General features: G+C 41.5%; 1 protein-coding gene across 1 annotated transcript in view; it reads left to right on the top strand.

Moving 5' to 3' along the window:
• Positions 1-12,356, top strand: part of ttn.1 (titin, tandem duplicate 1) — a 177,799-nt gene that overhangs the window by 65,723 nt on the left and 99,720 nt on the right. Inside the window, exons 45-53 of the mRNA XM_073473207.1 lie at positions 437-670; positions 1,928-2,821; positions 5,446-5,535; positions 5,733-5,825; positions 7,373-9,391; positions 10,612-11,010; positions 11,225-11,503; positions 11,646-11,915; positions 12,009-12,148. Of these exons, the coding sequence (XP_073329308.1) occupies positions 437-670; positions 1,928-2,821; positions 5,446-5,535; positions 5,733-5,825; positions 7,373-9,391; positions 10,612-11,010; positions 11,225-11,503; positions 11,646-11,915; positions 12,009-12,148 (4,418 nt within the window). The remainder of the gene's footprint in view (positions 1-436; positions 671-1,927; positions 2,822-5,445; positions 5,536-5,732; positions 5,826-7,372; positions 9,392-10,611; positions 11,011-11,224; positions 11,504-11,645; positions 11,916-12,008; positions 12,149-12,356) is intronic.

The raw sequence follows: 12,356 nt of genomic DNA, 5'->3' as shown, positions 1-12,356 counted from the left end.
TTTAAAAGAACGTAAAATCAGATGATCCTAATAGGTAATCATTTTATAGATGTTTCAGTTCTTGAGATCTTTTTGTAATTTTTTATACGTTTGACAAATTTAAACAATTTATTAGTTTAACTTGTATACGAGTATTTACATTTAGAAATTCAATTCCAACAATCCTATTCTTATTCTAACTCTTCAGATGACCTTCTTCAGATTTCTCTTGAGTGCTGTCTGCAAAACTTCATGTCTGAAGTGATTCTGTCTCAGCGTTCTTACAATGCGTACAGAGCATTGTGTTCTTGGCTGTCCACCTGTTAGTTGTTTGGTTTTTGTCAGTCTGTCTTTTTATTTTTCATGTGTGATCTTTTCCTTCTTTTACCCCCTGAACTCTTAAAGCTGTGTGTGCTCTGTGGTGACTCACAGTCATATTTCTCTGTTAACCTTGAAGAACCTTCAGTATACACCAAACCAGAACCTGAACAGGAGAAAGTGACCAGAAAGGTCATTCCTGAACCTTATCAACCTGAACCGACAGAGGAGCCAAAAGTGGTTCCCCCTGAGCCGAAATTGGCACCTCAGAAAGCGGCGGTGCCTGAGCCGAAAGTGCCCAAAATTAAACCTGAACCTGAAGCACCGAAAGTTGAACTTGTGGAGAAAACACCAGAAGCCCCTAAACCAAGAGGTAACGTAGTAAACACTTTGCATTACTGCTGATCAACTTGAAAGACATTGTGTTAAACAGTGTGTCTTTCCTGTTTTGTTTCATGTTGCTGTGATCTGTGTGTTTCCTGTAACTCTTTAACATGTTTGTCCAAATCTTGAATGTTCTGAGATGTTTTCTTCACTGCAAAACTCTTGAGTTTGATCTTTTAAAATTAACATCTTCCAATGTATTTGGAGTTGACAGTAGATTTTGGGATGTTTGGAAATAGATTTAGATCATCCTCCTACAAGCTAACTCTACACATTTATATCACAGCTGTAGTGTGTTGATAACGAAGCTCACACCAGGTTCCTGGAATAACCTTGTGATAACTGTAGAGTAAAAACATTTTGATGTTCTCCAAAGTGCCACCTGTAGCCAAACCAGAGGAAGCTGTAGTTCAGCCACTTGCTGCCAAGATTTCTCCACCAAAGACTGAAGATAGATTAACAAAAGGTATTGGAAAGACATTGTCATTTCCCATCTTTGAACTCTTTGATCCGTGTTATCATGTGTCTTACATGTCATGTGATTGAAACCGGTCTGTGTTGTGTGTTTTATGTTTTCAGTAATTTTTGTAGTTGTCGTTGTGCTAAACACTCGTTAGAGTGGACACTAATGTTAAAGTCTTAGCAGTTACCAGTAGGTTACTGAACATATACTGTATATAATGTTCTTTAAAGCACCTGAACCACCAAAGCCTGAAGAACCTGTAGTTTACCCAACTGCAGCCAAGGTCACTCCACCCAAGGCCGAAGCTGTTCCAGCTAAAGGTATTGATCTTTGACGTTGCTGTTGAATTCACTCGTGAAAGAGTGTAATCTTTGTTAGCCTTGGTAATTTTCTGAAGGTTAAACAATACATAATATTCTCTTAAGTGCAAGATGTACCCAGACCAGAGGAACCTATATATCAACCAACAGCACCCAAGATTTCTCCACCCAAGGCTGAAGCCGTTCCAACTAAAGGTACTGTAAAGATGCTCTTGATAGGTTTCTTAGCTCTTTTGTTCTGTTTCCTGTTTGTGTTGTTTCTTGTGTTGAAGCTTGTTCGGTATCAGTTTATGCTTTTGGAACCGACTTTAGGCATCAGACTGAAAGTTATCTTCCTGAAATATCTTCTATGAATATCTTTGAACTTGCTAAGCACTCGTTAGAGTGTGACTTGCACTTTTTGTCAAAATATGGTGAACAAGATAATCATCTTATAAATAAATCTTCTTCAAAGTTGTCTCAGAACCAGCGACATCTGATCCTCCAAGGAAACCACATCTGCTGGCTGGTAAACCTGAGCCAGAAGAACCAAGGTATATCCCTGAAACAAAACCAGAAGAACCAAAGTGGGTTCCAGAAAAACCCAAGAAGGTTCCTGAAGAACCAAAGAAGGTTCCAGAGGCACCCAAGAAGGTTCCAGAGGTACCAAAAATGGTTCCAGAGGCACTCAAGAAGGTTCCAGACGAACCAAAGAAGGTTCCAGAGGCACCCAAGAAGGTTCCAGAGGTACCAAAAATGGTTCCAGAGGCACCCAAGAAGGTTCCAGAGTCACCCAAGAAGGTTCCAGAAGAACCAAAGAAGGTTCCAGAGGCACCCAAGAAGGTTCCAGAGGCACCCAAGAAGGTTCCAGAAGAACCAAAGAAGGTTCCAGAGGCACCCAAGAAGGTTCCAGAGGTGCCCAAGAAGGTTCCAGAAGAACCAAAAATGGTTCCAGAGGCACCCAAGAAGGTTCCAGAGGCACCAAAAATGGTTCCAGAGGCACCCAAGAAGGTTCCAGAAGAACCAAAGAAGGTTCCAGAGGCACCCAAGAAGGTTCCAGAGGTGCCCAAGAAGGTTCCAGAAGAACCAAAGAAGGTTCCAGAGGCACCCAAGAAGGTTCCAGAGGCACCAAAAATGGTTCCAGAGGCACCCAAGAAGGTTCCAGAAGAACCAAAGAAGGTTCCAGAAACATCAAAGAAGGTTCCGGAGGCACCCAAGAAGATTCAAGAGGAACCAAAGAAGGTTCCAGAAGCACCAAAGAAGGTACCAGTTGAATCAAAAAGGGTTGTGGTGGAAACAAAGATGGTTCCTGAAGCCCCAAAGATGGTTCCAGAAACACCTAAACAAATTCCTCAGGCTAAAAAGCCTCAGCAACAAGGTAGATATGTCTGCAAACATGACTTTGAGTTTGAACATCTTATTAACTAATCTTACTTGATCTCATTAACTTAACCTTACTCATCTTGATCTTTTAACTATTTTTATAACTGTACAAAGGTTTTGTCCTTATGTCTGTTCTGTCGTGTGTTGACTGTGCGCTGCCTCATGTCAATTATCAAAACAGTAAAACACAGGGGGATACTGCAGGGAAAAACAGCACTAGTTAAACCAATGCTGAAGAGAGGTTAACCCATCACAGGTGTGCTTGAACTTAGAAATGTTTCCCAGGTAGTTTTAGAAAGTCAGCACAAATGTCCATCAGGATTTTGTAGACGAGACGAAACCAGATGAGATTATTCCTTCTGTATGACTCCAGCCAAAGTCTAAAGAAACTCCACAGCAGAGAAGTAGTGATTCATAATACCCACAGTTTAGTTATGAAACGAGGATCACAGTTGAATATAAACCACACTGATATCTGTGTTTTTGTGTCTTGATGATTTTTATCTTATGCTGTTTTCCTCTTGGCCACCGCTCCATGGTGCAAATCTTCTATCTTGGGTGATATCTTAAAAAATACCTCAGTTCCCTTGAAGACTGAGCTGAAGCAAACAACAGAAGTGCTTGAAGATGACAGGAAGTCTTCTCCAATGGTGGATCGTGGAGAATTTGGTGGGGAAATTTGGAAGGTTTCTCTGGAAGAAGAAGTTGGACACTGGCAAGAAGAAGTCATGACATATGAAAGGAAGAAGGGGTCAATTGTGAGAGAAGAAAGCACTTTGAAAAGGGAAATAAGACAAGAAATGGTTCTTGCAAAGGAAGAGGATAAGGATTCTACATGGTACGAAGAAGATCAGCAGGTTGAGCCATTAGAGGACATTGAGCCAGCCTGCACAGAATATGAGGCTGAAAAACTGGAGGACACTGAATCTCAGGATGAAGAAGCTGTGGACCAGATAGAAGAGACGTCTTTGAGGTTTGTCTCTTCACCTCTAAAGGAAGCCCTTCAGGAAGTCACACCTCCAGTCACACTTCCACCTGAAATGACTCACACAAAGAAAGAAGCTTCTGGGTTGACAATCAAAAAAGATGTAAGGGCTTACAAGAAAACTACCCAAGAAAGGAAATTCAAGGAAGCAGACATTCCGCCAACTGATGGCGAGCAAAAAGAAGAAGAAAGAAGAACTGAATCATTTGTATCAGTGTACCATGAAGAAGTTAAAGAAGAAACTGTCTATCCAATGGATGATCTTGTTAAACCTCAAATCTCTGATACATCTAAAGAAATCACCTTCCCAAAGCAGCCTAGAGTACCTAAAGAAATCACTCATATGAAGCAAGCTGAGTCTGTCAAAGTAGAAGAAGCTCTATCTGAAAGATCCATGCCTTGGAGAGAAACTGCTTCACCTCCACCTGATCAAGATTTACCCCAAAGTCCTCCCAAAACTATTCTTTCTCATCCTATGACAGCTGTTCCTCCCAAAAAAGAAGTAGAAACCTCTGAAAAGTCGGTAAGGCAAGAAATCCCCAAATCTGCCAGAAAAATGTATCTTGAAGACAATGTACCTCTGGAGAAATCAACTGTGTCAGAAGAAGTGTCTTTTGAAGAACAACTTGTCCCAGCAACAGTGTCCCCTCCAGGTCCAGCACGACTTCCTTCACCTGATCAAGACTTACCCCCAAATCTTCCCAAAACTATACTTTCTCGTACCGGAACAGCTGTTCCCCCCAAACAAGAAGTAATGACCCCTAAAAAGATTAAGTCTGCAAGGGCAGAAATTCTGAAATCTGAAGTGTCTTTTGAAGAGGAACTCGTCCCAGCAACAGTGTCCCCTCCAGTTCCAGCACAAATTCCTTCACCCAAGAAGGTATTCTATCTTGAGGAAGACATTTCACCTCCAAAACCAATTGTTCTGCCTACAAAGATGACCTCCCCTGCACTTCCCAAATCAGTTTGTTCTAAAGAAGAGTTTATTCCTGAAGACGTGACTCTACCCAAGAAACCTGTCACTAAAGACAAGGTACCTCTAACTAAACAATCCCAAGTTCCACCACTGAAGAAACCTCATCCCCCTGAAGAAGAAACTCTTCAATCCAAGAAACCTGCTGTTCTGACACAAAAAATAATCACCCCCAAGGTGGATTCTTCTGAAGAAGAAAGAACCACGACAACTAAACCTCGACCAACAAGAGAAGACGAAAAGAAAGCAAAGAAGGGAACACAGGAGATTGAACAACAAAATCTTCAGACAGGTATTCTTTCTCTTTTGAGCCGCACAGGCTCGTGATCGCCATAAGATCACTCCCTCTTTAAATAGATTTAACTTCTTATATTTAACACTTATCTTCACATCATCATAGTATGTCCTGTTTGTCCATTGCCAACATGTTTTGTGTGTCACTACTCTGCAAGGTACACCATGTACTAAAGCACCTTTCTTGGTCTACTCACATCTTTCACTGTTGATTTATGTGCTTTCCTCTAGTTAGCATTCTTTCACTTCTTCTTCATGTTTTTGCAGTTTGAAGTGATTCATGTCTGAATCATCTTGTGTTGTTAATAAGTCTTGAATGACAATGTCGTTGTCTTGGTCGTGATCTTGGCATCTTGTATTCCCAAAGTGTCTCCTCCAGAGGAGAAGAAACCATCTGCACCAGCACCAAAGCCTTCAACTCCTCCTGCTCCTGCAGCCAAAGTTGCTCCTCCTGCAGGTACCTTTCAGTTTGTACTTCCCCATCTTTGCTGGCTCATCAAGAGTCAGCCATGTTGTTGTTATGTTTGTCCATTTGTTTGTGTTGTTCTTATTGTCTCACTTCTGTCCAGGTTTTCTGGTTTTAACTTTCTCATTATGTTTTGACCAAGCTTGTTGTTTTCTTGGTTATGATCTTGGCATCTTGTATTCCCAAAGTATCTCCCCCAGCGGAGAAGAAACCATCTGCACCAGCACCAAAGCCTTCACCTCCTCCTCCTGCTCCTGCAGAGAAAGTTGCTCCTCCTGCAGGTAGTTTCTTTCCCTTGGTTTTGTATGTTGTAAAGTAAATGTCTGTCTGTTTTGTTTTCTTGCTGGTTGATTCAAAGGTCATTGTTTTTTTTCACTCAACTGCCATTTAACTTGCTGTCTAATCTGTCCCGAGTCTTATCTTGCATTGTTTCAGTGCAACTGTCAGTCTTGATTGACCATGTTGTTGTCTTGGTCGTGATCTTGGCATCTTGTATTTTAAAGTGTCTCCTCCAGAGGAGAAGAAACCATCTGCACCAGCACCAAAGCCTTCAGCTCCTGCTGCTCCTGCAGCCAAAGTCACTCCTCCTCCAGGTAGTTCTTACACTTTGTGTTTTGTGGTACCTAAAAACCCTGTCCTTAGTTTTGAAGTTGTCTGGTTCTGTTTCTGTCACAGATTACTTTCTGTCTGTTTGATTCACGTTCAGTTGTCTTCATTCTTAAATTCTTTATTCTGTTTTTATGTCTTGTCACTTTCATATCTTTTGTTCTCTTGGTCATGACCTTTGGTATCTTGTACTCCCAAGTGTCTCCTCCAGAGGAAAAGAAACCGTCTCTACCAACACCAAAGCTTCCAGCAGAAAAAGTCATTCCTCCTGCAGGTAGTTTCTTCTGTTTGTCATCCATGTTGTTTAATTTCCTGTTCTTCTTGCCTTAAATAAATCTGTTGGTCTGATTTCTTCAAATGTGTCTGTTTTGTTTAAGTATCTTTCAGTTGTTGCTTGTTCACATTATCTTTGCCAGTGACTTAATCAAGTTGGCATTCTTGTAGCTCAAGTTGCACCAGTGGAGAAGAAACCATCTCCACCTGCCGTAAAGGCTGAACCCTCTCCTGTATCAGAGAAAATCTCTCCACCTGAAGGTAACATCTCTTCTATAACTTTGATTTATGTTGTTCTCTTCTGTTTGTCTCCCACTTTAAAGGATTTCTGTCTTCATACTAAGCAAACTAAGCTTTGTTTTAAGAAATCCTGTCACTTTTTAATTCTGTTTGTCTGATGTTTGTATAAACTGAAATCCATTTTCCATTCTTTAATCCAAGTCTTTAGTGGTGTCTGTTATTAAAAAAAGAAATGCTTTTTTAAAAATATCTTCTATAACTTGCCGATGCAATGATGGAAAATTATGTTTGAACATCTGATGAAGTCATTGCATTAAATATTGATTTTAGTGCAAATTATTCTGGAAACAAAATGAAAAACTTTCTTAACTCAAGTGTCTTTCTGAAAAGTAAATTAACCTTTTCTGTCTTTGATTTAGCCTTATTCTAACACTGTTTATTTTGTGCGTACTTACATTGATCTTATTTAAATTCTTGCAGACAAAGAACCAGTTTCAGCACCTGGACCAACTAAAGGTATACTAAATATTAGCGTCTTTATTTTAAAAAGGCACATTTTAATACATATTTCTATGCTCAAAGATGTTTTTCATTTATATGTTTCAGTGGTGTGTATGTCCAGTGTTGTAAAAATGTCAGATTAATTGTTGAGTTTCTTGTATGTCTCTATGTGAATGTTATAAATGTGTATTTACTGCCTCAACTACAGTGCCCACTCTTAAGCAAAAGGGTAAGATTCCTCTTCAGGAGGCAAAAACACCTGAATCACCTAAGATGAAGAGTAAGTTTACAAGAATACCCAAAGAGAAGGAACCAGAACCAGAGGTCGTTAAGCTGAAGAAGGTTCCAGTGAAAGCTCCAGAGCCCGAGAAACAAGTCAAAACTCATAAAGCAGGAGTGACGAGGCATCAAGATCCAGAAATAACGGTTCGTGGACTTCATGACAGAGAAGATCGAGAGATAATAACACTTGGAAGAACTGAGCGGATCTTCACTGCAGAGGAGGAAACCGCTCAGTTAGGCTACTTTGAGGAGGCTGAAAGGGTTGTAGTTGTACCGAAAACTGAGAAAGAAGGATGGACAAGAACGCCGAAGCCACAGAAAGAGGAAGAATCTGAGGTGCCAAAAGTCGAAAAGAAGAAAATAACTAGACTGCCAAAGGACGATGAGCAGAAAGAGTCGGTCAAACTAAAGCCCTTTGAAAAACCAGGAAAACCAGAGGAAGAACTGGAAAAGATCAAGCTGAAAAAGGTGCCAACTAAACCCAAAGAGCCCGAGAAGGAGGTCATAACACAAAAAGTTGAAGTGACAAGACATTACGATACAGAAGCGACAGTTCAGAAGCTTCGCGACAGGGAAGATCGAGAGTTAATAACAGTTAAAAGAACTGAACGAGTCTTCACTGCAGCTGGAGAGGCACAAGAACTGGGTCATATGGAGGAACCTGAAAAGGAAGAAGCAGAAGATGAGAAATCGAGATGGATAAGAACCCCTAAAGTGCTGAAAGATGAAGAACCTGAGCCAGATTTAACTAAAAAGAAAATTAAGAAATTGCCAAAGAAAGAAGAGGAGCCCGAAGTGGTAACACTGAAACCGTTTGAAAAACCACAGAAATCCGATGCAACTGAACCTCTGAAAGCAAATAAAGAAAGCGAGGCAAAGATGGACACTGAACGCACTCCATTTAAGAGAGGTGAGATGCCACAGAGAGATCAACCAACTGCTGCTATAAAACACAAAAAAGATGAAGATGCTCCCTTGACGAGTCCAAAGGCAACTCCTGATGTCAGCAAAGATCAGAAAGAGCTCCCACAGAGGACAAAGGTTGATCAAGTACCCAAAGACAAGGAACCTACAGCTGCAGATAAGCTTCGAGGAAAACCTCAAATTATTTCCACACCCGATAAAGAGAAAGAGCAGGTCATGTTGAAGCCTTTCACCAAAGCCGACAAGCCTGAAGAAAAGCCAGATAAAGCATCTGAGGACAAGATAAAGAAGCTGGTGGACATAAAGGTACCAAGTCAAACTCCAAAGGAAGAAACTCCGGGAGAGCAGAAAAAACAGCAGCTTACGCTTAAAAAGGAGGATGAGAAACCTCAGGAGAAAGACGAGCCAGCTGTTCCACCCAAGAAGCCCAGTCCACCAGGCAAGAAAGAAGCCGAGAAAGAGATTCCACCAAAACAAATGGATACCTTCAAGAAAGGTATTGAGCTCAAAAAGACTCCTTCACCAAGAGTGGGTAAAGACCAGGTAGAGGAAGAAAAGCCGCTCAAACCTGTTGAGCAACTGAAGAAGGTCGAACTTAAAAAGACACCATCACCAAAGGTTGATAAGCTAAAACCAAAGGAACTGGAGGAAATCCCCATTGAGAAGAAGCCAAGTGGTGAAAAAGTCAAACGGATTCCCAAAACTGTGTCACCAAAAGACTCTATTGAAGCTGTAACGCTCAAGAAGGTCCCAAAGAAGCCGTCACCAGAGGAGGCTCCAGAACCGGAGAGGCCCGGTAAAGTACGGATCCCCCTGGTGAAGGAGGTTTCTCCTGGAGCCGTGCAGATGAAGAAGCTGCCAACCCAGCCAGAGGAGGAGGTGTTTGAAAAGGAGGCAGAAGAAGTAGAAGGAGACGAAGAGGAGGAAGCCTGGGGTTGGGAGCTGGTTCCTCCGGACGACTGGGAAGGTGAAGTTGTTGATGGAGCGGTGGAGACTCCAGGCATCCCTGGCGGAAAACGAGGTGAGATGAAGGCAGACAAACTCCTCATCTGATGACTCTGGAGCCCCCTCATCCATCTCAGATGACTCATCTAATCCTCATCACATCCTTCATTTCTTCATCTACAGTTCATGTGTTCATTCACCATCCGAATCACCACTGTGATGTTTTCATGTCGTCCATCAAATGTGTCCACGTCAGTCATAAAGTGTGTCCCATTTTTTATCTTGTCCAATTTTTCATCCATTCATCAAATATTTCACTCATCTTTATCCCCGTTATCATGATCTGTGTGATGTCCCTTCGATGTTCTCGTGATGTGTTTGATTAAGCATATTTGCTGTTAGCATTGCTCAAATCTTTCTCTTGGTTCTGCTTAAACAGCAAGCTCAAACAGAAAAATGCTTAAAACTTATTGTTTCTTGTCCAGATGGAAAACCATCAGAGGAGGCACCAAAAGGCAGAGGCAGAGGATTTGGGGGTATGAAATGAATAAAAAGAGACCTTGAGTGTACTAACAGTGTTGCTGTTTATGCTCAATAATATCTGAAGCAATTTCACTCGCTTTCTTCACGGTCGTTGTGTAGTGTGTGTTGTTTTCTTTTCTTGTCCTTGTCCAAAAAAATCAAACAAATGTTTTGTGTTCAGCCTTAAATCTTGGCCCGAAACTTTTGATATGATCAAGAATAGGGCTCTGTATCGAACCTCTAGCATGTAGATATTTCTAGATTTTTATCAATTTTTTCTAGATTTAGACTCTTTTATTCAGGCAAAGTTCATGTATGTCTGCTGTGTTCGGAAAATGTTTGGCTTTGGCTTTTGAGTCATTGTTGATGTTCGATATGCGTTACGTGTGATGTGCTGTCTCACACAGGTAGGTAGGTTATGTGTTGTGTTGTGTTGTGTTGTGTGGAGATTGAGATATCTTTTTCTCTTTGCTTGTTGTCTGTCAGGTTTGTTTTCTCTCTTGTATTTTGTAGTTTTGGGTTCTTCGTAGAACCCTGTTTGAAGCTCATAAAGAGTGACTCTGCATGATTCATAGTCTTAACAGAATTTTATATTCTGTGCACTTCTAACACTAAAAACTGGTAATACAGAATTTTATTAAACGTGAGATTATGTCATCTGAATGATGTCTGATTCATGGTAGGCACAATTTTTAAAAACATCCCACTGTCCAATGTCTTCACTCACCATAATTTCTGAAACTAACTTGTGAGTTTTTGTGTGTGACGTTCCAGCGAGACAAACCCCATCACCTGGTGATGGTGGCAGGGGCCGGGGCCTGAGGCCCGGTGGTAAAGGCCCGTCACCACCAGAGGAACCCTTCGGAGGATTCAAACTGAAGGCCGTCCCTCTGAAGTTTGTCAAGAAGATTAAAGACATCGTGCTGCAGGAGGCTGAGTCTATCGGCTCGTCTGCTGTGTTTGAGTGTGAGGTCTCTCCCTCCACTGCCATCGCGTCATGGATGAAAGATGGCAGCAACCTCCGTGAGGGCCCCAAGCACAAGTTCACTGCTGATGGCAAAGATCGCAAGTTGAACATTATTGATGTCCAGCTGTCAGACACCGGTGAATACACCTGTGTGGCCAAGAATGCTGGCAAGGAAATATCATGCACTGCCAAGCTCATTGTTGAAGGTAAATTAATGAGTTTTAATCCAAACTTGGGCAATGTCACATTAAAAAGAAGTTTGACTTGTTTTGTTAACTGAAAAAGAAGCTTTTTGTAGGCATCATAAAGTACTCAAACTCAGGTATGGTATTTGCACCAGAATGGAAGAATTTCAATTCAAACCTCACCTTTAATGTATTGCAAATACTGTTTTTTAAAAGATGTCATCTGTTTGTGCAGAGCTGCCTGTGAAATGGCTGAAAGAACTGGAGCCGGAGACGACATGTATGAAGAGTCAGCCCATGTACCTGACCTGTGAGTTGAACAAAGAGAGAGATGTGGTCTGGAAGCGTAACGGTGCCCTCCTGAAGAAAAAGGCTGGAAAAGTGGCCATTAATATCATTGGGATGCAGCACGCTGTGACCATCCAGAACGCCACTGATGATGATGCCGGCGAATACACCTGTGAGGTAGAAGGACAAGAGGACGTCAAGACTTCAACCAACGTGAAAGTGATTGGTAAGCAGTCAGCTGCAGGTAGACGAGATGAACAAACACAGATCCAGTCTTCTCTTTAAATCCAGTTTTTTACCTCAGAAGTCTTCAAACCTCAGACCTCAAGTTGACTTTGTTTTAAACAAATTAAACTTTCTGTCCTCAGAAATTATCAAAGACTGGCTGGTGAAGCCTCTGAGAGACCAGCATGTAAAACCAAAGGCCAAGGCCACGTTCAAAGGCGAGCTGTTCAAGGACACTCCCAACTGGAAGTGGTACAAAGGAGAAAACGAGCTCACTCCATCTGACAAGGTGGAGATCACCAAGGATGGAAAGGACGTGATGCTCACCATCAACAACTGCCAGCCCGGCGACGTCTCAGACTATACCATCCAAGTCGAGGATCGCAGATACAGTGCAAAACTCACACTCGGAGGTTGGTGGAACAAATCCTTATCACAAAATCTTCCAAATGTCTTACAATTTGTGTAGCATTTCCTGTATTAACTGTGTCTGCATGTTGTTTCAGAACGTGAGGCTGAGATCCTGAAGCCTCTCACCAGCATTGAGGTGGTCGAGAAGGAAGAGGCCAACTTTGAGACTGAAATATCTGAGGATGATGTAGTTGGTGAATGGAAGCTGAGGGGCCAGGTGTTGGTGAGAACACCGGTAAGATTTGATTTGATCATATTGTGAAATGAACAATTATCTTGTTGTAACTCAAAGAAAATCCTGTAAAATTTGAAAGAAAGATGGAATTGTTCTGGAAAATGAATCTACTTTAAGGGAAAATTAAATCAAACACTAATGAAATCAAGAGTTTATTTTTTAAGGGTTTTGTAGAAAAACATGTTTATAGTTCTTATATTAGTTCTTA

The sequence above is a fragment of the Pagrus major genome, chromosome 9 (genome assembly GCF_040436345.1).
Source record: "Pagrus major chromosome 9, Pma_NU_1.0".
Lineage (NCBI taxonomy): Eukaryota > Metazoa > Chordata > Actinopteri > Spariformes > Sparidae > Pagrus > Pagrus major.
The sequence above is the reverse complement of the archived record's forward strand: the minus strand, read 5'-3'. Positions and strand labels throughout refer to the sequence as shown.